Source organism: Caenorhabditis briggsae, assembly GCF_000004555.2.
Source record: "Caenorhabditis briggsae complete genome, chrX, whole genome shotgun sequence".
NCBI lineage: Eukaryota > Metazoa > Nematoda > Chromadorea > Rhabditida > Rhabditidae > Caenorhabditis > Caenorhabditis briggsae.
The window spans coordinates 4,624,302-4,649,835 of record NC_013491.2 but is presented as its reverse complement, the minus strand read 5'-3'; the positions used below and the strand labels follow the sequence as shown (position 1 = coordinate 4,649,835).

Sequence of the window (25,534 nt, the reverse complement as noted above, 5' to 3'; positions counted from 1 at the left end):
GAATGGGATGGAAATTTCGGATTCGGAGAGGTTTCCAAGGCAATAAAAAGGAAAAAAAAGCTTTTTATTCAGAATCGAAGAAAAATTCGTATAGAAAAAAATCGAAAAAACGGGAAAAATAATAATGAGGAGGGGTCCGAATATACACAGAGAAGAGTAATCTAAAAACATCAATATTTGGTTGGATAATTTAATGGTGGTGATTGGAATGGTCCGGTTCCGAAATGATAGTGTCCATTTGCAATTGGATAGGCAAACGACATCTGAAAATTGGAAAAATGGGAAAAAATGCCCAGAAGGAAAAAAAAATAGAAAAACAAACATTTGAAACAGAAGACGCGCTTCCGAATTTCAACAGCTCCTTCCTTTGGTTCTTGTCCTTCCTCCGATTACACAGCCAAATGCCCATCCAACAGATCACGGTCATAATGACAACCAGAGAAAATATGCAGATCAGTGCCACAGCCCAGCCATATTTTTCTTGCCTGAAATATAAGCTGCATAATTAAAAAAAAACTGTAAGACCCTCTAACTTAACTTTGAGCCAGTTTATATCAGTTTCTATTAGAGTCATAAAAAAACTTTCAACTAATAAATTGTTCATTATTCATTATGTTATCACAAACATTTTATCAGTTTACACTTTTTCTATATCTTGTATAGAAAATGAGATATATAAGGTCAAACCTGACGGATTGAATAAAAAGACCCGAAACTTTTTACTTAGAGCCATTTATCTCGGTTCCAGTAAAAGATCTAAAAAAGCTGTCAACTGATAAATTGTTTATCATAACGTCACAAACATTTTATCAGTTGACATTTTTCTGATATCTTGCATGTGAGCTCAGATAATTCAGCTCAAACTTGGCAGAGTGGGACCACTTTTATTACAGATTTGAAAATAACTTAAACGAAGTCTTTTAAGGAAAAAAACCTACCACTCAGTATTGGTACAACATCCGCTGGCACAACAGCCAATATCTCTATAACATCGTTCGGTGATCGTTTCCGACGAATCGACAATCGAGTACACACAGTCATAAAATGCAGGGTCGATGGCTACAAAAAGTTTCCATTTATTAATAAATAACTACAGTATAGTACTCACTATTAGTTCTCTTCTCAAAAAAGACTAGTCGAGGTGCTTCAATAGCATCGGCGAGAAGTTTCTCGATGGCTCGAAGAGAGGTGATGTTTTTTGGCTCTGGAATTATTGAAATTGATGAAAAAAGTGCTTTCGCGGAATTCCGGACGCTAAAGATTAGGAAATGTTTGTTCAAGATTATTTTGTGCTTTTCTGGGAAGATTGGAATGGGTGGGGACAAGAAATATTGGAGAGTCATGAAATCACAAATGATAGAATATCGGCACTGAAGATAGAAAGTAAATTGACTTTGAGGCTACAGTAGTTGAAACCCCCTATTCAAATTTTTGAAAAATTAACTTTAATTATCTTGTTTTCTGAAATATCGAAAATATGCCGACTGATAAAATGTTGGTGATATAATGAATAATACTTGACCATTTAACAGAATTTTGATATCCTTCACAAGAACTAAAAAAAGAAACATAGAGAGAAACTCGAAAAAAGCTTGTTTCGGCTTGATATGAGTAATATGGTCAGAAAAATTGCTCTATAAGGCTCTGAGCAATGAAAATCATTATTTTAATTCCGAAATTAAGGAAATCGTGAAAAAGGTATATAAGATCTGGTGGTAATATTTGTAATTTACCCTAAACGATATATGAGCCCAAAGTTGACAGCTTAGGCATTCTACTAGTGTTTACGGTAAATAGACTAGCAATCGATCGGGTTTAAGTTGTTGAAAAACATGAAATTATCATCTTGATATTTTTAATGATCACAGAAAATGTTATCATATATCAAACCTAATAATCACTAACAGAAAACACCCACCTGTTTCCGGAGAATCCCAACGATTACGCAAGCCAATAGGAATGCTCATTTTCAATGCTGCATCGACGTGTATTTGAAAATAATTCCTCAATATTCAGAATTGGCAGACAGACGTGTGGGCGTGTACTAGAAAAAAATCAAGTCTCACTATTGCCGTCGCCGCCGCAACACACAACTGGCGCAATCAATCCCCCAACCACCGGAATGGGAGCTCATGCGCTGCGCGGCTCGTGGAGCTTGCGCTCGTTCGTGTCGTCATACACCGGTTGTGGTGCGCCTTGTGTGTGTGTGAACAGCAAAATAATATGGTTTTTTGGTCGGGGCCGTGCTAAGCTTGATAATCGAGGCGGCTAACTGGCCGTGAAAAAATGCAAATAGCTGGTAGGCACACCTGGGCTCGAAGAATTACTTGTTGGTGTTGACTTTCACGTCATTTCATAATGGTTTTTTTGCTTAATAGGGTAGAGAATCTGTTTGCATGAGATTGTAGTGTAATGTAGTTTTTTGGCTCCGGGGTATTGTGATAATACAAACGAATGGGCAGGTTTCCAACTCCTAACATATTTTTAGGATTTTCAAATACAGCACGGTACAATAAGATATGAAAAAACAAGTGTTTTAGTTACTTTTTGACAATTTTGAGTTTTCAGGAGTCTAAAGATTTGCTGTCAAGTTTCCGCGTTTTTCTCAATTTTTTTCAAAAAAAAAAAACATTTTTTCGTTGATTTTTTTTTAATTTTAAAATGTGCTCTATCATATGAAATATACTAAAAAATCTCAAAAACCTTTATTTGTTGGTTTTAGACCAAATTTTCCGCCTTCGTTCGCACGGTGACATAATGCCGCGGAGCCATTTTTCTTGTAGGATATGCTATAACTCAATTTAAAAAATTATTTATTAAATAAAAAAAATCAGTTAAGCTCAATCCATGACACACGAGCTTCGAGATGTTGTGTGGTAACCGGTCTGACAATGCAGTAAAGTTAAATTAAGCTCGGTAAACAAATAAAAAGGTTAAGATCCTGAGAACAATCAGAAAAACAAAGTGGCTAGGACATGGGGAAGAATTGAACCCGTAGGGTACATAAATAGAGCTCTCAGAACAGAACGGAAGAAAATTGTGGCAAAAGTAGGGACCCGTAAAAGAAATGAGAGTCAAAAAAGAATATAAAGTTTTTACTTATAGTAGAACATATCCTGGTCCGTGTACTCATCTGACGTGGGATAATTTCGATGGTGTTGAACCTCTAGCGTTCGATAACCACCATTGTATATCGAATTGTTGTTCCTTTGTTGTGTCCAATACGGGTGTACTGTATTGTTGTCATAGACGTTTGACATTTCGTCAAATCCTAAAATGATAATTATTATGGATTTTTTTCTCTGAAAATGTAAAACGTACGTCTCTCTGCTCGTATCAAATTGTTCCGATCCATTGTCGCCGCGTGGTACTTCATTGGGTTCGGTTGTTTGAACATTGAATTATGCAACAGGAGCGGTTTTGATGAGTGCATTGTCCTGTCACTGGACCAATCATTTTCCTGAGGAGCAGCTGGTGGTGGCATTCGTGGTGGTGGTGGTGGTTTCAGGTCTTGATCTCTTGTCGTGGATTCTTGGTTTTTCTTCAGCCAGATAATTGCCAGAATAACGATGAACACAAAGATAGAGACCACGACAGCGAGAACAACCAGAAATCCGTCAGACTTGAATGGGAAGGTGAAATCATAGGAGGATAGCACTTTCAATTCTGCTGATTTGTAAACAATCTGTCCTTGGGCACTTGTAACAACGCATATGTATTTTCCAGCATGCTGATAGTCAACCTTATGAATAGTGAGCCGATTGGTGTACACATTATCCATGTCTTCAGTTGGGATTGTGGATTCTGATTGAATATAATCCAAAACCAAAAGGTTCATTCCATTGGCATGGATTACGGTAGCATTTGGATCCTTGTGACGAATAGCAGCTGGATCCGAGACTTCTTTAAGCCACTTAATGATGGTGTTCTCATTAGATTTGACTTTGCACTGGAATTGAGCTGTATGTCCAGCATATACGCTAATATTGTATGGTTGGTCGATGATTGGTTCCATAGCGGTTTCCTGATGTTCACTGATATCTGTGGTTGGTGGATCGAAAAAGTCTCCAACAGTCACATCGAAAGCGAAGGATAAGGATCCCAGCGAGTTCTCCACAACGCATCGGTAGACTCCACTGTAAGAACTATCAACAGGTTCGACGGCAATTGAAGAGACGTGTTTGTGGGTTTCTGAAAATTTTTTATTTTGAAATGTTGCATAGGTTTCCGGTGTCACTCACTCTCGCTAATTTCCATCTCGTTCTGATACCATCGAATTTCGGGCAATGGGTTTCCTTGGGCCGGACAACGCAACTCGAGTTTGCCTCCCGTGTTGATCTTGATAGGCGATCGCCATTCGGAGTTCATGTCAATCAACCAACTTGGGCTGGCGGCTGCAAGAAATTTTCTTGAGTTTTGGTGTGTTGCAAAGAAGATAGATTAGATAAAAACTTTTTAAAATTGGGTTTAAACGTATTTCCTCTAATAGAAGTCATCGTGGTTTTTAATCTGAATATCTCGGTTCATATGAGAGATATCAAAAATCTGTCAACTGATATAATGTTTGTAATATTATGATAAAAAGTTTATTATTTAGAAATTTTTCGATATATCTCTTAGGGATCCATATAACTGAGCTCAAGTTCCCACTTCAGGTGGGCTCTAACAGAACGCCACCCTTTACGTGCACTTTGAGCCCAATTATCTCAATTTCTGTAAGATTTGTTGAAAATTTCTCAACTGATAAAGTATTGGTGATAATATAATGAATAATTTATTAGTTTAAAATACTTTGCTACCGTTTGACGGAACCGAGATATTCGAGTTCAAAATTGACCGTATATTGTGAGCATTATTATTTTATTACCTATTATTTTACTACGTTCCCTTTGAGTTCAAATCTCTTGGTTCCTATCAGAGATATCACAAGTCTATCGACTAATGAAATTTTGGAGATATTATGATAAATAATTTGATAGTTGACAATTTTCTCACATCTCTCAAAAAAACCGAGATAATTTAGCTTAAAGTGATCGTATAGGGTGTGCTTCTATTAGAGCGTTTTCGATCATCTCATACGTGTTGTGAGCTCAATTATCACGATTCCTATTAGTGATATAAAAAAATCTGTCAACTGATAAAATACTGGCGATATTATGATAAATAATTTATCAATTGCCAATTTTCTTATATCTCTCAGAAGAACCGAGATAATTGAGCTGCTTCTATAGTCTCCAATCAGATAGCAAAACTCACTTGTATTTGACAAAACCAAATAATCCTTCACAGAATTCTCCTTATCATTTTGATCATGTACATGAACGATGAATTCCATAGTTTTGTGTCCGAACCCATTTGTTGCCTGGCACTGGTATCTTCCACTGTCCTCGAATTTCACCGACTTCATTTTCAATTCCTTTCCATCCTTGGACAACTTATACTGACTGTCCCAGTCGAGCTGTAAAATATGGTCGTCATTTCTATGATTGATTTTGTTTTGGTTGGCTCCCCCGGGACTTGGAAGTCCATAATCTAGTATGTTCGTAGTACATCCGTTTTAAAAAGTTTCATTTTCCTCCCCCTCTCTTCCCTCGGACACTGATTCAATCGCTGCATTTGGCACCACCACCACTGCCGCACTCCATCACACTCGGCATTACAAACGACAATGATGGATGACCTTGCCACACATACTAACATATATCTAAAATGAGTGAGGTAGTATACTACCGGGATGGTAGGCGGTAGTGGCGGAGATACATTGGTAGGAAGATCAGAATGAGGAGATAAAGAAATTTTTAACGTACCTGTTCCCCATTTTTGGACCATTGAATCATAGTGTTGTCTTTTTCCAAGACTGTGATGATAGGGCAAACCAGTTTGAATTGCTTTTGGCCCAGCGGGATTCGAAATTTGGTCTCCACATTGTGCATACGTGGGGGCACTGAAAAAAAAACGTATTATGGTAATTGGAGATTTAGTGAGGTCTCTGGTGATAATAGTGGGGACACCCTGTTGTGAAAATTGGGCTATTAAAGAAAAATGGGTATTTTTTCTCCTCTCAATCCATTGTCTCATATTCTTCCTACCCCACCAGTCAATCTTCATTAGCACTTACTCCCCTGGGACCCCCACCTCATAATTAATAAGTGCACAGGTGCTCGTCCCGTTGTCTTGAATTACATTATTACAATTATTCGACTTTTGCCGACCAGCACCGAAGAAAAAGTATCCAATATCGTTTCTTTGTCTGTCTACTATCTAAAAACGGGAGAAAGAAACTGGACAGGTGACGTTTCTCATGATTGACATCTTTTCTACCGTATTCCGACGTCTTCCCCTTCAATTTCCATACTCATGTATATAGTTTCGAAGTGAAATGAAATTTTTGAAACAGAATTCAAAGTCTACAAATGCTATGCTTGAGGGCATTTGAATTCAAAAAGTATATATGCATGGATGCGTCTCTAAAACCCACTACACGTAGTAGTGAATAGAAATTCAGAATATCCCCCCCCCCCCCCGCTGCTAAATATATATCTATGTTTATCTCTCACTTATTTGTTTGGATTGTATTTTAGTAAGTGGAATGAGAGAGAGGGGATATATAGAATGGTGTTGAGCTCTCACTTGTGCAATGGACACGTGAATGGTAAACATTAGGCGACACGATGCAGCTGGCTCGCGCATTCGGGGAGAAACGATGCTTACAAAGTAATGAAAAGGCAGCTAATTGCGAGCGGGCTCCGAGGTAATTTGAGATGTTCTCAACTTCTTCTTCGGAAGGTCCTTCTTTCTCCTAACACCACTTCTTTCAAGATTTGAAAATTGAGACTGCAATTAGTAGAAAGAGAGGGGCCCCGGAACGGAATGCTAATGAAGATTCTCCCTCTTCCGGAAACGCGTCGAGATCTTCTATTCTGAGAATAAGACGAAGTTGAAAAGATTGAGATGAATCGGTGTTAATACTAATCGGATGAAAATTACAAATCTGGTCTTCTCAATGTTTTTCTTTACAGATTCTAAATTTGCAAAAAATCCCAAAAATGCTCTGTCTGCGCACTTTCAGCTCAAATATCTCGGTTTCTATGGGAGATACCAAAAATATGTCAACTGATAAAATATTGGTGATTTTATGAAAAACAATTTATCAGTTGAACATTTTTCGATATCTTTCGAAAGAGCTGAGATAAGTAAGCTCAACGTTTGCGTATAAGGTGAGTTGTTACGAGAGCTTCACGGTTATTACGCTCTGATAAAATTCCACCCAATTTGAGCTCAATTATCTCGGTTTCGAAAAAATATAGCAATAATTTGTAAACTTTTAAAATATTGGTAATATTTTAATTAATAATTTATCAGTTGAAACTTTTCTGATATCTTCTACTGAAACCAGAATAATTTAGCTGAAAATGCTCCCGCTCAAAGCTCTAAGAAGGGAGCTCAAAGTGCACTTTGAGCTCAATTATCTCAATTTCTGTTGGAGATATAAAAGCTGCAAACTATGTAAATGTCACTGATAATGAGATAATTGAAACTGAGATAATTGAAGCCCCTAATTCACTACTTGCTTGTCCCTACTTCGCTTCTCTATGCTTAAGACTCGAGCCTCAAGAACATAAAATTTCAAATTTCCAATTAGAAACCGCCGCAAATCTTTTAATAATATTCTCTGCCATTCACACAAAACCCATCCGCCGACGACACACGTAGAACGCACTTAACCAATTAACCGTGTGCTCCTGCTGCTGCTGCTCCGCGTCCCCCTTTTCTTGATTCAAATTTGTAATTAAGTGGGGATGAATACAACGACAGAAGGGGGAACTGCTTCTAAGAATTCAAGTATGGGGCTTCCGTCTGTTCTGTGGTTGCGCACAACCCCAGAACAATAGGTATGCATGTTGGTCAGTTGTCCTACTATTCTTCGAGGCGAGAATGGTGGCGCATTTGCAGTCACTGCATAGCACATCTTGCGTAACTATGGGCTCGTTGGTCCTTTCGTAATACACTCCAATTACCTATCCCCTCTTATTCTCCGATTGCACACTCACTTTCTCAAATACATCTAGCAGATCGTATATCAGGTCGAAAATGGGCATATAATAATTATTATCCTGGCTCTCATATCCTTGAGATGGGTGTTCTTCTAGAGTTACATAATTGCCGGCGAGGTGACTGACATCTAACTTATCTACACTTTCTTATCAGAAATGCGTATCAATTCTTGGGAAAGAAACGGACGGAAATTCTTCCTAATCTAGTCAACCAATCGGAAATATGGAATATGAATTATAAATTATGCAATGACAAGAAATTGAGGAAGAGGAACATGTCTCATTGAAATTCACTTTTACACACACAGCAACCCCTCAAGCTAGCGTTTCACTTTGGAAAACGGACTCTTCCTTGGGATTCAAAGTGTCAATCAAAAATGCTTCTTTTTGGAAGTCGCCTCCGGTTCGACTTGGCCGTTTTTCGAAACACCATGACATACGGACCATCTTAGGAATTAGTGTGCGAAGTGGATCAATTGGAATACCCATCATGGAAAACAAGCAAGCACAAAAACTGTGCATATGGCAAATTAGCCCTTGACATGGGACAGCAACGGGTCAAGAAGCGAAAAGCGTGCGCGTAATCTACGTTTTCAACGGGAGACGCTAATTGAATTCAACAATTTTACGATGAGGGGGTTTTCACTCACTTCCACGTGCGGCCTCCACAACATGCGGTCGAATGATTGCCGAGTTGACCATCGTGATGATCAACAGGAACACTGCACCCATTTTGATTTGGTCTGAAAGATTGTATTAAGAACAAAATAGTTTTGTTTGGAACACAACTTTATGACAATTGTGGAGGGTTGAAAAGTTTGAAACCAAAAAAAAATAGAGTTCGGGACAGAATGATGGTGATGGTCATAGTGTTAGTTTATTTTAACACCTTACTAATCGCTTTACATTCCTTTCAGACTGCTCTAAAGACGATAAGAAAGTACCAAGTGATGAAAATTTTTTTTTAATGCTAGCTTTAAAGTTTTCTAGGTTTTAAAAAACACAAACTGACCAGTCATGATTAAAAGTAGGGAAATAGAGATTTCAGAATATATAGGTAAAGTTCATTTACTAAACTTCCGGAATGTTCACGCTAATTCGTTAGATAGAACACGCCGCAAAACACGCCGAATGATTTATAGCCTAGACGACTTGGCGAAATTTTGATTTACGATGTGCGTACATCTGCGAGAAAGAGACCCGAGAGGAGGGTGGGAGGGGCCTAGTTGGTGTTGGGTGATGGTGCACGAGAGAGTGTGCGAAGACAAGAGACGGGGGACACCCCGCACTGGCAGTTAATGAAGATGACTAGGCTCTCGGTAGTCAACGTCGGGAAAGTAGAAGACAAGTAGGAGAAAAAGAACAAGAAGAACACGAAAAAAGGTGGACCGGGGGAGATACACGGTGAGTTGGTTTGGCCTGCCGTGTACGGGAGAGACGGGAAGGAAGAAGGGAGAGATGGGTATCTCGTCTTTTTTGTCGTTCGTTGTGAGTGACAGACGTTGTCGGTTTTCAGGATTAGATGATGTCCCACGAGAGATGTAAGAAACAGGTGGTCCCACTGTTTCCAAATTGACTCTAATCTTAGACAATGAGGTGTTAGCATAAGTCATTACAAATACTAATGAGGTTTGAAAGGGTTGTATAATCCATTGAGTTTGATGGGGTGGGTTTAGATTGGATTTGTGAGTGGCAGGAAGTGGATTTGGGATTACTGTACGGAGGATACCATATTTTCTCTAATAGCCTCCTTCAACCGTCATCATTTCCTGTGAAAGATAGCTCAAAGTGGTCAACTGAAAAAATGTTCACCATAACTTTAAAAATATTTTGTCAGTTGATCACTTTTTGATATCTCTCACAGGAATGAAGATAATTGAGATCAAAAATAATGGTTTGGTTGGGCTTCTATTAGAAAAAATTAAAAACCCAGTGAATTATGAAATACTAGACATTATTTTCAAAGTTTTCTTCTATGCATCATTTCATAAATTTTATTTTTTACAAAAATTTGATGTTTCGCTTTCAAATTGTTTTTGAAACCAGCAAGGCTTACAGATAAATTAGTTTATTTTTGAGATATGAAAATTTGAAGTTTTCAAATAATTGTAGAAATTGCGTGTTTGTTGGAAATCAATTGAAAATTGACTTGAAAACAATGCCATCCAATCTGTCAGCTTAATCTCATAAATCTCGTTTCTTATCAAAGATACAAAAACGTTGTCAACTGATAAATTATTTATCATAATATCACCTACATTTTAAATGTTGACACTTTTCTAATAGCATTTACAGGAATCGAGATATATGAGCTCAAAATGCACCTATAGGGTTAGCTTCTATTATAACAAATGCGCATTTTTTAGAAATTAGACGAAAATGTAATATTCCACCAACAAAACTGTTTGAAACTAACAAATTTCAATTCTTGACAACAGGGAAAAATATAAACACTCCAGAACCTCTAAGAAAAAATACCATCACTGCTTAACTGCAGCTGACGAGCCAATAATATTGACCACCGACTCTCTCCCACCTCCCGAAAGCAAGAGGACACATGTTAACAAAACTGTAATCCAAATAGACAACTTAAGCCGACGTGTAAATACGAGCCACTGTAGAGTGAGCAAGCAAAGAGAAGGAATACCAATAAGGAGACGGACCAAAGAGACATTCAGGAAAAATAAAATGTTGCGAAAAAAAACAGCAAAAGAAGATATATAGATGAAAGTGTCAAGATAATTTTCTCGCCGGAAATTCAGTGTATGTGTGATCATTCAAAAACTCAACGTGCTCAATCATTCACAAAATGACAGCTTGAGGTTGTAACATTATTGATGGGCTTTTTCTCCCCTTTTTCTTTTTGCATGTGTATGTATTTGAGTTTTCAAGCTGATCTCGGATTTCTCAAGTACTGTTGAACTTTCAACTAGCTGTTGATGCCTAATGTCCACATCATATCCCCGCATGACAGGTAGCAGGGTGTCTTATACCCGTAAACAGCCAAGTGGGTTTGCTCATTCGCTGCTCGAATAACACACAAGTGAGGAGAGAGGAACACTCATCCCGTCTAGTGATACACCCAATACAACCTGAAGAGAACGACGACGACACACCTCAAGAACCCGAAGAACCCACCCTTCTATGTACTTCAACAACCACGCTCTTGGTTTCAAGTGATACTACATAGATACCATATACAGTAGTGGAATCACATTGCATTTTGGGGTTCACAATAGAACAATAGGCCACGAAAAAAATAAGAAAAGAATAGAATACTACATATATGTAATAGTTTTTGTTTAAACCATGAGCCCTTTCATAGGGAATATGTGCAAACGGGCCCCAATCGGATACAACGGTGCTTGCGAAAACAGGAAATATACATAAGGTGCTAAAAAGGGGCCGTGCTGGGGTGCCGGAAACGGAAGAGCCTGCGGTTTTGGAGGCCTTCTATATGAATAATGCACTAATTGCTGAGTCAGGTGAAAAGAAGAGCGCCATATGTGAAGCGGTCTTGATGAAACAATACAACAGATGGGTGAGGATGAACTGGTAGTTAAAGAAAACGGGAAATACAAAAAATATACATCTTGGAGGGGGAGGGAGAAGCGAATTTTGACTTCTCACTCTCTCAATCTCCAAATGAAATTGAATCAAATTGAATTTGGAGGAAACTCAAGATGTGTGGAAATTGTGTACATATTTTGCAACTTTTTAGACAGAAAATGAAGTGAATATCAAGTTTGTATAGCCAAATACAGAATATAAAAAGTTTCAGAATCAGTGAAAAATAAAAATAAATCAACGTTAGCGAGATATCTAGAAGTCTGAAAAAAATTATGAGAGAAAAATGCTAGGAAAATAATAAAGTGAAATTTCAAAGACATGAAAAAAAACCTCACATAGATTCTTAAATTTCTGAAATTCGAAAACTTAAAAAATTTATAAAATTTATGAGAAAAATGAACTTCAGAAATTTGTACTTTTCCGGAATTCTGAAATTCTGAAATATCTGAATTCCGCAAATTTTTGATTGTCTGAAATTTGCAAAATTCTGAATTTCTGAAATTCGTCAATTCTTGAATTCCTGAAGTTTCAGAAAATTATGAAATCCCAAAGGTTCTGAAATTCCAAATATCCGATATTCTAAAATTTTCAAAATTTTGAAAATCTTGCAATTTCTGAAATTCGAAAATTTAAAAATATTGTTTCTTTCTCAAATTTTAAGATTTGAAAATTCTGAGATTTCTGAAATCATGAATTTCCCGGAGTTTTTGAATATTGAAATTTCTGATATTCTCAAATTTCTGAATACTGAAAGTGCTGAATTTCTGAAACTTCTAGAAATTCTGAAATTCTGAATTTCTGAAATTTTTGAAGATTTCGGAGTTTGGAATATTCTCCAATTTTATGAAATTTTGAAGCTTCTGATTTCCGATATTCTGAAAAATCTGAAATTTCGGAACTTGGAATATTTCGAAGATTCTGAAGATTTTGGAGTTTGGAACTCTTCAATTTCTGAAATTCCTCAAATTTTTAAAAAATCGCGTTTTCGAGAAATTAATTTTCAAAACTGCAACATATTCTAATTTTTTTACAGAAAATTAGGTTCAAAAATTTTTTTCCGGGAAAAATGTTTAAAAAAACTATATTATACAGGGAACCAATGCGGAAAACAAAAATTAAATGAGCAGAATTTTATGAGGAAATTGGAAAAATCGAGATTAACTAATTATCCAAAAAATTAAACCCATTTGGTCCAGTTAGAAAATTTTTTATACAAATCTGAACATCATTTTCACACGCTAATTTTCTTTTTTTTTTCACAGATTTTCACACTTCAGAGAACTAATAACATCTGATGAAATCTTGCTGTGATGTTGAAATATTTGCTTAAGAGGTGACGGCTACCTCATAAAGAATTCCGAGATGAAATAACATTTTTTCTCGTCTTCTTCTCACACTCCAACCCTAAGAAATCTTCTAATAAGCCGCCGGGCACAAAAAAGCTTTTGGCACTTCTGTCACCGTAAACAAATCGTAGTGTGGGGACGGACCAGTCTCCGGCTTTTTTCTCTCCCTACGCCAATTCATTCAACAACTTGATGAAAAGTTAAGAATGCATGCAAGTTTTGACGGCGACGAAAGCTAAATTTGTTTTCTTAGCCTCCAGCTATACGGACTATTTTTCAGAATACTACTAATACTACTCGTACAAATTTTGTGGCAGGTGAAAATGACGAAAAGTTCAGAAAACATCCAGAAATACGAAGAGGGAGGGTGTGGAGAGTAACAAGATCGAATATTGAACGAGGAGGAACAGAATGTGACACTTGTGACATTGATGATGATGAGTATGACTGGCTGCGATTAGTTCTCTCGAGTGAGTGAGCTTCTCATAATTTAATGTGCGCCAAGCAACGGTCAGGTGCGACCCCTAGACAGGAGCAGGCACGCGAGAAGGGGAAGATGATTGAGAGCAATGTGTAATGAGGGAAGATAATGTTTCAAGGTAGAGAACAACAAGGATTCATTTTCTGTAAAAAGAGGAAATGAGCAATTTTTATTTTGGTAGTTATGCAAAAGTAATTTCGCAGAAGAGTAACTTTGCACCGGTTAATACAATATGCAAAAATGTATTTTTCAGTTTAAATACGATCATTTTAAGGAACCTGAAGCTCAACTTTTAAGTTTCCGTTCACTATGACAAGATTGGAAGTTGAAAACAGATTCATATCGAAAACCTCGCATTCCCAGAATTTTTTGAAAACTCCTATTGTTTCGGCCAAGTTCTGAATGACATTTGTTTTTCCCACGTTTCCAGTACAAAAACATGCCAAGAACACGTCTTTTAGAAATCGGGAAATATCTGGGAAACTTCGAATTTTCAAAAAATTCTGTAAATGAAACGTCTTCAATTTAGGTTTGTTTTCCAAAACTTTCAAAATGACCGTAATCTTTTCCAACCGAGTTCAAAACTATGGACAATAGTAACAAAATAATCTAAGCATTATATTGTCGAAAATAATCTAAGCATTATATTTTTGACTGTTTTTTGACCGGTACTGTATGTCTTGAACATTTTAAAAGAACCAATGATTATTTTCTCAAAACCTCAAATAAGGACATTGCTGGCTGATATTTCCGAAAATTGATATTCAAAAAGCAGAAAACACAAATCAACTTCGGATGGTAAACACTTACAATTTGCTAAAATTCATAAATATCAGAAAAGTAATTTTAAAAAAATATCTTTTTTCTCGGTTCCTGATCATTTTGGAATTCTTCCAGATTTCTTACCCTTATAATTTGTTTTTCATTGTAAAAAAGTATTCGAGAATAAGATTCTGGAAATGGAACCGATGGTTCAATCATGCGACGGACGGTCCTAACTTGGGACCACTCTTCTGGGATAGACCCAAAATTGCTCATTGTTTCATCATTCAGTTTGTTCCATAACTTTGTAAAGGATCTTTGTCCCTTGACCTCTGAAAAATTCAATTATCAATCCTGTGGTTTGATTCTGTGGTTTAAACCCCAAAAACAATTTAGTCTAACCTTTCCCACCATAATCCGATTTTCTCACCTTTCGCGTGATCATCTCTATTGGAAAATGACTTCTTTTGACATCACTAACGCAGTTCGCTCATTCTTTATCAATGAAAGGTGAAATTTTCGCTCTTCTTTTCTACAACACCCCAAAAACCTTTTCGCGCTGATAAGAAACCGACTAAAAGGAATGCGCATTTTTTAGTTATATGCTGCGAGCTCACAATTCCTTTCATTTATCTTCTTCTTCTAACTCTCGAAAAAATAAGAACATGACAAAATATATACGAGTGAAGGAGACGTATTGCGGATGTGTAAATGTTCAGGTGAGTTTTGAAAATAGTTTTAAAAAAATTTTAATCAAGTTTTCAGTACATTGCAATAATTGCCAGTTGTGCGACCATGGTTTTCCAGTTGACATTCTCCATATTTTTCCTGATTTATGGACAATTATGGGGTTTGATTCCAATGGCTCTGACTATTTTGAGTCATTTGTTTTTTATGATAATTATTCATCAATTCAAATCCACGATTTCTGTGACTATTTATAGTGGAATAGAGGTGAAATATAAATGAACCTGTTGGAGATAATCAATATTTATACAGATTGCATTCGCTTTCACCATATTAGGATTTTCAATCTGGATCTTATCATGGGTACTCGATCCCAAAACAGCTTTTATATATTACTTTTGCGTGGACCATTTGGATTCGAGTTGTTATGGATGTAAGTCAACCATACATTACAGAATTCACACAACTAGTTGTATTCTTTCTAAATACAGTATAAAACAAAAAAAAATATACAAAAAAAGTATTTTCAGTGGATTCTTTATCATTTCGACGATATGCAGAAGTCTGGAGCTAGGCTCTCAAGTTTCCGATCACTCTCTCAGTTTTCCGATCAGGCTCTCAGTTTTCCGATCATTTGAAGGGTGTAAAACAAATCTATATTAAAAACTTAGCATTTACAGAAATTTCCAAAAGAAAATTTCTATTTTTCCGGCTATTTGTCGATTTCTGAAAGAACCTGTTTTTTATGTTATAAGTACAAAATCGAGTCAATAAGAGGGCCTTTCAGAAATCGAAAAATATCTGAAAAACTAGCAATTTTTTCGAAATTTTTTGTGAATACATCGTTTTCCATTTGGGTCTGTTTCGCACCCTCTAAAATTTTCAAAAAATTGGAAACTTTACAGCCGAGCTCCATACTTCTGAAAATTATCAAAAATAGCAAAAAATACCTCTTTTGAGAATTTTATTGACCAGTACTGCATGTTAGAAGTGACCTAAACGAAAATCCCGTAAATCCGCGACCCTGTTTTGAACCGCTTTGTTTAGGATGTTCTTTAAAACCCCAAAGATCCATAAAATCCCCAAAATATTTTAAGATACCCAAATAGTGTCTTTAATCTGGGGCTGCTTGTTCATCATCTTCTTCTTTGCGAGTGTTCTCCTTCTACCCATTTTCCGGAGCACCTGGCGAAACATCAAAGTCACCCGAAAATCATCATCAGTGTACATAGACGAGTAAGAAACCGAAATGACATTTCAAACACCATAAAAATCCTCCTTTCATTCATTTCAGCGATAACAAGCCCACTCCGGCGGTGCAACCCATTTTTAATATCAACTCGGGGCCTACGCCTGTTGCTCAACCGGTCCCCCAACAGATCATGCTACCTCCACAACTGCTTCAACAGTATGCTGGACCACAGGTCCATCAAGTTCCGCCAGCTCCAGCGTCTCAACAGCAGACGCAAATCCCACAACGACCCCAACAATTGTATCCAGCTCAACCTCAAACACAAAATATAATGACTCCATCGGGTGTAATCCATTTGAATCTCTATACCATCCAACTTCCAAACGGAAATAATACTTATGTAACGACTTCACCTATAATTGATCAATTAAGTACTGATTGCTTTGAGAGTATATCTCAAACAGACCAAATTATAGATGAAAGGTTATAGAATGACATTTTTATCGAGAAAAAATTCCGTTTGTTACAATGAAGCTGATCTCTGACTTGTTTACGTCAGTATTATCAATATGACAGGAGATCAAACTTCTGAAAGAGCAGTTGAACTCAGTAAATGTTTTAACTAGAACATATTTTCCAGAAAAAAACCAGAATAAAAAATGAGAGTGCTTTTTCTACATTACTTGGAATTTTTAAAAACGTTGACAATAATCAAAAAAAAAAAGAATAATACCGTACCTTTGCTGATAGAAGCCCATTCAAACCAAAACTTCGAGCTCATTTTTCTCAAATCCTGTAACAGATATCAAAATTCTGTCAACTGATAAAACATTGGTGATAATAACAGAAATAATCTTACAATCGACATCTTTCACAGGAATTGAGAGTTTTGGGCTTGATGTGGACGGTATACGGAAATCTTTATGCTTTTTCTGAAATTTCGACCAACTAAAAGTAACAAAAAAACGTTTTACGATCTTCTGTAGATAATGATTTAGCAATGATGTATTGTTTGTGATACTGAACTTTTTGGAGGAAATGAATAATCACTAGAGACTGAATAATCACTAGAGACTATTAAAAGCGTGAAAAAATCACTCTTATAGGAACCCACACAAACTGAACTTGAGCTTACTTATCTCGCTTTCTGTGAAAGATATCACAATTTGGTCAACTGATAAAGTATTGGTGATAACATGAGAACTAATTTGTCAGTTGACAATTTTTCGATATCTTTCACAGGAATTGAGATAATCAAGCTCAAACTTTACATTCAAGGCGATTGCCCTTAGAAAAAATACGGTGAGAGGTTTTTAAATTCGCCTACTACAGAGTTGGTTAAAAAATCAGCGTCCTATCTTTGGGAAAGTTTTCCTTTTTTGGTCTCGCTTGTGTTGGTTCTAATAACTAGTGATTCTGTTGCCTGGCGCACATTTTTCACATTTTGTGTGCGCGCGCACATCTAGTCAAACGACACTCCGAAATAACGGGACGCGCCTGGTTTAACAGAGAAGAATTCCTCGTGCAAGTCTACTTGTTTTAGCGTTTTCTTTGTCATACTATCATATTTTTTATTTTACTTTGCTAATGAAAAATTCAGAAACATTTAAAAGATGCCCTGATTTTCGTTTGATTGCTGTTAGATATGAAGAATTGGCGAAAGAGTGTTGTAAGTCTTAAATTATCCATATTTCGATGGAAATTGATATTAATGTCTTCCAGAAACCAGTTCTATATTTTCGACGAGGTTCATCGACTGATTTGGAAGAAATTCGTGAAGAAGTCACTGTTCATATGTCAGAATTCGTAGATTCAAAAGCCGATTTTCCAGAAAAAGTGTCGTTATCACGAGAACAAGAAGAGGTCATGTTGTGCATTTATAGACTTTTATTGTCTTCAAGTGGACGTCTTTTTGGTAAATTCGTGATACAAAGTGATAAAAATTGAGTAGACTCTTCACAGCTTCTCATCGACGACTAGAACAAACTAACCAACAACGAAAATCTCCCATGAAGTCCGTCACTCCGTCGGAGATCTTTCTGGCAACTCGATTACACAATCAATGTGCATTCCAACTACTTCAAATTTGCACACTCATTGTTGTCTGGGACACAGTGCGGTTATACAGTGATAGAGAAAGTCTGGCGGATGTGATTTTGATTCAGCTACTAGATCTTCTTGATTTATGGAAAATCGTTAGTTAGAAATCTCGTGATGGCATTACAAGATGTTCTTGCCATCCGACATTTTTGGTTGACGGTGGATCAAGCATATTATCATCAGAAGTGAAACAGAATACGTTTTTTTTCAATTTTTCAGCCCCACACGTCTGCCGTATTTGCTTTTTTTGAAAATGCTTACTTTTTTCTCGTTTTGGACAAACTCTAAAAACAAAGAAATTTTCAAATCAGAAAAAATTAGGAGTAAAGAAAATTGGGACAATGGAAAATTTTAATAATTAACATAAAAATCGAAATTTGAAAATCACATAATCTTGGGTAGTTTCAATAAAGTTTGCAACAGGAGTTTCTAGAAAAAAAGGAAGTGTCGTCACGGAAATCCTTCCTGTCCTGGTGGGTCATCAGCCGGTACATTCAGCTAGCTGTGAACCTTAATTTTTTTCGCATTTGAAATTTTTTCCAGATAATTTTGAATTTTCAGCCAAATTTTAGCCAAGAATTGAAACTGAACAAGTTAAATCCAATTAATCGCAATTCGCAGCAGAGCAGGTTGTCCTGAACATGAATATGTCGAATTTGTCTTCTAAATCTGAATCGTCCCAGTCGATTTTGAGAAAACTCTCATTTGTTGTAGCTGCATTCAAGCCTTGAAAATCGACAGTCGAATCTGAAGAAAAGTGTTTTGCTTCAAGTTTGAAATATTTGAAAACATACATTCATCATCTTCGGAATCTTTCAAAATTTTCAGTTTTCCAGATTTTTTACTTCTTGTGGTGGGCCTTGCTCTGATGGCTTCATCGAAAAAAGTTGAATGCGCCAGCTGAGCTACGCGATCACAAGTGTCCACTGCAACTGCTTAGCTCATTTTGTGGAGTTTGAGCAAAAATTAAGCAGGGAGCATCAGATTTCGAAGTGTTTGCTATCTAGAGCTATATAGAGCTATATATAGGTATATATAGGTATATATAGCTATATAGAGCTATATATAGCTATACGGCTTTGGGGCATCACGTCGTCGAAGCTGGTTGGCGTGCCGGGTCCAGGCGGTTTCGTTGACTGCGACGCCGTACATCGTTTTTCCAATGCGCTTTTGAATGGTACCTGGAACCCAAGTGGCAGTAATTATGTTACGGTAGTCTTTAACATTAACCTTCTCTCCAACTTGGTCTCTTTCCGGGCTTTTGCGGCCCTTGCTGTAGTTTCTTTCAGAATCAATTCTTTTGACCCTCTAATTCAGATATGATAGAACTCAACGAGTACTACAAAACTGTACTTTTTGGTAAAATACGGTTTGTCTATGAACAAAGTTACAAACAAAAAAGAGAGACCCGGCCAAGCGTCAAGAGGCCGACCCGGCTCTTTCTGCCTTGTGACTTTGTTCAAGTTAATCGAGAAATTCGAAAATTCGGTGAAAACTTACTCTGTTCGTCTTTGGAATCTGAATCGCCCAAATCGATCCTCATGAGGTCCCTATTTGGCTGTGTAGCGGTTCTCAAGTTATCAGAATGGAAAACGGCATCTGAAAAGAACTATTATTTTTCAATTTTAAAAATTTTAGGAAACAACCTTCATCATCGTCAGAATCTTGCTCATCATTGTCGGAGTCGTCCAAAATCACAAATTTCCGTATCTCTGGAAGAGGGGCTGAAAAATATTTTTCTTGGAAAAGATGATAACAATATTTTTCTAGACAATGCTAAAAATTTGAGGTTTGTAGTGGAGCAAATTTGCCACAATTAATAATAATTCAAAAATTCTTACCATGCTCATCTTCTGAATCTGATTCTTGCCAATTTATTCGGCGACGGTTTTTGTTGCGGCGCAGTTTTTGTTGAGGATTTTCATCTTCTGAGTCGTCCGAAATCACAAATAATGGTATTTTTGGGATAGGTACGTCATCACTATCACTTTCAGAGCTGGAGTCATCGTCAGAATCTTGCTCATCATCGTCAGAGTCGTCCGAAATCGCAAATTTCGGTATGTTTGGAAGTGGGGCTGAACAGGTAACTTTTTTCGGAAAAGCTGATAACAAGATTTTTCAGGACTATGCTTATAAAAACTTGAGATCTGCAGTGGGACAAATTTGCCACAATTAATAAAAATTCAACGAAAAATCTCACCGTGGTCATCTTCTGAATCTGATTCACCCCAAGCCATTCTGAGGCGGTTTTTGTTGAGTGATTGTTTTCGTTGAGCATTGTCATCTTCTGAGTCGTCCGAAATCACAAATAGTTGTATTTTTGGGATAGGTTCGTCATCACTATCACTTTCAGAGCTGCTGGAATCCATATCTACTCGATTCTGAATCTTTTGACTCTGATTCAAAGGAGGAGCTAAAAAATATTTGTTTTTCGAATTTGAAAGTTTTAGGAAACAACTTTTGTCATCGTCAGAATCTTGCTCATCATCTTCTGAGTCATCAGATAACACAAATTTCTGTATTTTTGGAACGGGTTCGTCATCAATATCACTTTTTGAGTTGTCGGATACCGAATCTACTTGTTCTTGAATCTTCTGACGCTGATCTGATGGAGGATTGAAGAAGAATAATTGAAGAAGAAGAAAAACAGACAGTGTCTTAATGTCTGCATCTTCAAATAGTCGTATTTTGGTTCCTAGAACAGCTACAAAAAAACCTTTATTGTTAATGCTTCAAATTCAAAAAATGGCCGGTTCGGAATTTGCGCAGACATTCAGACGCTCTAACTGTCTGCGTTTCCATCTATTCAGATACTTTCAAATATTAAAATTTCCAAAAAGCATTTTTAAAAAAATTTTTAGAAACTTTCAAGAAAAATTATAAAACGAAAACTCGAAATGAATTATAGAAAAAAGACCTTATTTTTGTCTCAAAATTTCAGAAAAAAAAACCCGCGTAGCTGTTGATACTCACCTTCAGTAATCCTATTTTTCCTGATCTTCTGTCTCCGTGAGCTCACTTGCTTACTGAGTCTCTTATTTCCCTTACCACAGTTGTCCATCGCAGATTTTTCTGAAAAAAGTGTTATTTAAATTTCGATCTCAGTGTTGTGAAAATCAGAAATTGTAATCAGTATACAAAAAATACGATAGGGAGTAAAATATGTGAGCATCGGAACATCATTTTAAATCAAATTTCCCAATTTTTGTTTCAAAATAAAGCTAATTTTCCGCTCTTCTATTTTACGCTTCAAAAATCGGCAAATCGATTTTTTTAGAAAAGTTTGAACATTAAGGGTCCTTGTTTATTTCAAGTCAACTCGAAATTTATCTGGGCAGTATTTTTGAGTTCACAACAAAAAATAGAGGGAAAACACCAATAAGACAAAGATAAAAGAATAATGCATAGGCGAAGAGAAGGCCTTTCTTTTTCTTTTTGACACGGTAGAGACACAATGTAGGTGAGAGAGGCGCAGACACTATGACAGAAGAGCTAGAGGATGGATGAGGCGTTGGACCAGCGTTCTGTTGTGATTTGTGAAGGAAGAGTGTCTCATTAGACGTGGTGGCCCCAAAATCGATCGGATTAGAGCCAAGCGGTCGGACAGTCGCTAACTGAGTGTCGGTAGCTGCCATGTCAGAACCTACATCTAAAATGGAGTGATGGAAATCTGTATACGTGTACAAAATGTTGGCTCTTTTCGGGAAGAACGGTCCCAAAGCGGGACCGTCGGTCACATCATCGGACCGCCGGTCCCAACAAATTGCGACAACGGTCCCATTGCTTCGACAATGGTCTCATTGTTCCGACAACAGTTCCAATGCCCCGAGAACGGTCCCCACGTTCCGACAACAGTCAAAAGGGTACGACAAGAGATTAAGCCTGGTTGGGACCGTTGTCGAAATTTTTTTTTGGGCCCGGTGGTCCGATGATGGGACCGGCGGTCCTGTTTTGGGACCGATCTTACCGTGCGCAAATGAGCTCATCATATCAGCATTTATTGGGACAGTAAGCAAGAGGCAATCAAAGAAACATTAAGATGTAGAAATCAAGGAAAAATACAAAAGGACCAAACTTTCGGATCATAGAAAATGGGAAAACTTCGTGTGAAGATTTTTTCGGACTCTCCGAATTTCAAAATCAACTCGTCGTCAACCGGAGCATGGGAGTCAAATTTGCAGAGAATTGGAACCCGAACCGTGCAGCCAATATCCACAACGCCTTCAGAATTGCCAACAATTTCCAGAAATTGGTTCGTCAAGTTCACAGAGTATTTGATTGGCGTGTTTGAATTGTTTTTAATTCCAAAATGCACAAAATTCTGGCAACCGATAGACCTGGTAATTGCAAGGCATTGGCTTGGAAATGTGGCAATTTCTTTGGGTCCGTATTCTGAAAAAATTCAAAGTTTCGGTTTAATTTTTTTCGAAATTTACAAAAAAAACCTGGATTATTTTCTTGGTTCTTCAGAACCTTCTTTTTCCATTTGTCGAAACTCGATGTTTTGTTTGGAACGGGATTGGAAAGGCAGGAAGAGAGCATTTGATTGATTAAATCTGGAAAACAACTACCGTAAAACCTCTAATAGAACGACACCCGGATCGTCCACTTTGAGCCTATATATCTCACTTCTTTTGAAAGATATCAAAAAGTGGTTAACTAGTAAAATGTTTATCAGGATATCAGCAATATTTTACTAGTTAGCCACTTTTTGATATCTTTCACAGAAAATGAGATATATAGGCTCAAAGTGGACGATCCGGGTGTCGTTCTATTAGAGGTTTTACGGTATATTTTTATACTTTGACCGTAGCTTAGTATATAACAGTCAGAACTTGTGACCGTATAGTTGAGGCTGAAATTGGTCTGCCAGTCGTGTAGCTCACCTTGATTTTGCGCAGCAAGTGCAGCGAAAAAATCCTCTTTTGAAGAAGTCAATGGCCCAGAAGAGCTGGTTGGATTCCCTGAAAATTTTGAAATTACTATTTTGTAGTTCTTGCAAAAAACTTCTTACGCGATTCATCATTCTTTTCGATTTCTCGATTATCTCCTGAGTCCATTTTCCTGGAAAAAAAAACTAATTTCAAAATAAATTTTTTATTCACGAATTTAAAACTTTTGATGCTAGGTTACAAAAAAGGGGGAGAAGGAAAATAATTATGTTTCAATTTTCAGCTTAAAATTAAATAAAAAATAACGACTTTGAGCCAAGAAAAGTCCGTGTTTTGGTGCAGTCGCGAGAGAGCGCGTTTTCATTAGATGCGGCAGATTCAATTTATGAGTTTTTTTAGATTTTGAAGGTTGAATGCGATGAGGAATCGATAGAGAATTTATTGTTCTACCAAACTGTTAATCTTCGATTACTCTTGTTTTTGGTTCATTTATTGTTCGAAAAATAGGCAGTTTCTTTTCTTTCCAGCATAATAGAACAAAACAATTTCAGGACTTACATTTGAGAGCTATTTGCCAAGCGGAATTTTCGATTACTGGTGATGATCACACGGTCGAGTTCCGAGAGATTACTGGGAAGAATGTTCTCCTGTTCAAAAGAGGGACAGAAAATATCTTTACCGATCAATACTATGCTAGTATGTGTGTAATGCGTGGTCCTCTCTTTTTTCCCAGCAGAAGGGCAAGGAGGACAAGGAGGAGCTATTCTGAGCTGCGTCGCAACGTGCGCAGATGAGGTAGACGGCCAGACACATGACCTCTTACTGTTCGCATAAATTGGCAGCCAGTTGGACACAAATGACCCACACGGACCCGCACGGCTCCTCTGGACGATGCCATTTTTTTTCCATTGGATACTTCAGAAAATAATATGACGATTTCTCACATTTCGTCTGATGCCGTTTATCTCCAAACGTTTCCTATTTTTATTCTCATTTTAACTTTCCCAACCCTCCAAAAAACGCTCACAAACAATCAGTATTTCAGCAAAAATTGAAAAGAATCTTATACTCAAAAATCGAACGCAAAGACTTTTGCTAATCCCTTTTTCGTTAATATTTTGCTAATCGAAATCAAATACGCGCCAAAAAAGCCCCTTCCGACCGCAAACACCTGGAACACCTCTTGCGTACAACGCCGCCAAGTTCGAATTAGATGACGTTCTTACCTTTCTCGTAGATTGATGTCATTCTACGTTTACGTTTCTTCCACCTTGTTTCCCTAAAATACCTTCGATTATATTTTTATAGTATCCAACTCTCGATCAGCCTTTATTTTCACTAAAATCGTTTTTTAGGATTCGGCCGAAAATTTCTTACGAAGACCAATGTTTTCTGGTTCAAAGGAAGAGCAGACACTATCCGCATGTCTTACGCTACTGTGTAAGTAGGTCTCGCTTTCTCCCAAGAGACGGATAAGGAGGAATATGTGCGCAGGCCAGGCACGTGAATCCACACTGTTCCCATCGATTGGTAACTAGTTGCCATGAACTCGAATGACCCAGACTGAGCTTTCAATTGGAAGCTGCTCTACAATATCAACGTAAGTGCCCGAACACCTATAGTTCTTCCTCAACATGTTTTCAGAAAAGATCACGGCGGTTACTCACATTATCGGAGACAAAATAGTGAAAGAAACCTACCGGAATCGATCGATGCGGATCTTACAGTATTACAATCAGGAGTTCATGTGGCCGCTCTATCGAACAGAATCAGATGACAGATAGTTCTCGTATCCACGCTCAACGGATAAACGCTTGACGGCTACCAATGATGTACAAGATATTCGGTAGAGAGATCAATCCATGGATCATCAGGCAGTGGATGCTTTCTAAGATCAACTAGTGGGAAAGTAAGTTTAACATATCATTTTGAGTCAATATCTACATTGCTTTCAGAATTAGTCTACCTGATCTGAGTCGATCTGCGATGGATGTCTACTGGTTTATGTCTGTTCACGAATGGATGGATCACAACGAGCTTCATCAAATGCCGAAGAATAACAGAATGTGAGAACTACGGCGGAGACTGCGCTTGAATGCCTCAACCTGTCGGCAGTACGATGTAGCAAGACTGGAGTCTAAGAAGAGAAAAGCATCAAGAAAATGTTGCCAAGTTGCTTTCTCACGTGTTTGGCTCGATGATGACTCAATTCACTTATTCTACCTACGGAGCACTGACTGGATATTTGTGCGCAGAACAAGAACTCTATGAATGACGTTCCATAGAGATATCCTTCCATTTCATTGAATGAAAGGAAGGAAACAGAGATGCCGTTAAAACAACAACTGTATCTTACACTTGTCACCTTGGAGAGTCAAAAACTACGTCGCTGGGATAACCTGGTTCTTGGTACTTTTAAGCTCAACTCACAACTGCAGTTCCCTTTAGGT

The 25,534-nt window shown here is 37.3% G+C and overlaps 4 protein-coding genes across 4 annotated transcripts; 1 reads left to right on the top strand and 3 right to left on the bottom strand.

Moving 5' to 3' along the window:
- Positions 1-170: 170 nt before the first annotated feature.
- On the bottom strand, positions 171-1,967 carry CBG02174 (the record flags this gene model as incomplete). The annotated part of the gene is made up of 5 exons (XM_002643864.1): positions 171-263; positions 323-485; positions 939-1,059; positions 1,109-1,204; positions 1,919-1,967. The coding sequence occupies 5 exons, from the start codon at positions 1,965-1,967 to the stop codon at positions 171-173; spliced, it is 522 nt and encodes a 173-aa protein (XP_002643910.1).
- A 1,128-nt stretch (positions 1,968-3,095) lies between these two features.
- CBG02173 lies at positions 3,096-8,786 on the bottom strand (the record flags this gene model as incomplete). The annotated part of the gene is made up of 6 exons (XM_002643863.2): positions 3,096-3,271; positions 3,322-4,191; positions 4,242-4,394; positions 5,257-5,458; positions 5,808-5,944; positions 8,705-8,786. The coding sequence occupies 6 exons, from the start codon at positions 8,784-8,786 to the stop codon at positions 3,096-3,098; spliced, it is 1,620 nt and encodes a 539-aa protein (XP_002643909.2).
- A 6,092-nt stretch (positions 8,787-14,878) lies between these two features.
- On the top strand, positions 14,879-16,582 carry CBG02172 (the record flags this gene model as incomplete). Its single annotated transcript, XM_002643862.1, has 5 exons — positions 14,879-14,932; positions 14,979-15,167; positions 15,213-15,333; positions 15,998-16,136; positions 16,195-16,582. 5 exons carry the CDS (start codon positions 14,879-14,881, stop codon positions 16,580-16,582), a joined length of 891 nt encoding a protein of 296 aa, XP_002643908.1.
- Positions 16,583-18,796: 2,214 nt separating this feature from the next.
- CBG27515 lies at positions 18,797-23,252 on the bottom strand (the record flags this gene model as incomplete). Its single annotated transcript, XM_045239097.1, has 11 exons — positions 18,797-18,939; positions 19,693-19,791; positions 19,839-19,916; positions 20,034-20,267; positions 20,393-20,605; positions 20,651-20,896; positions 21,166-21,264; positions 22,294-22,584; positions 22,638-22,748; positions 23,079-23,156; positions 23,207-23,252. 11 exons carry the CDS (start codon positions 23,250-23,252, stop codon positions 18,797-18,799), a joined length of 1,638 nt encoding a protein of 545 aa, XP_045098082.1.
- Between the last annotated feature and the right edge of the window lie 2,282 nt (positions 23,253-25,534).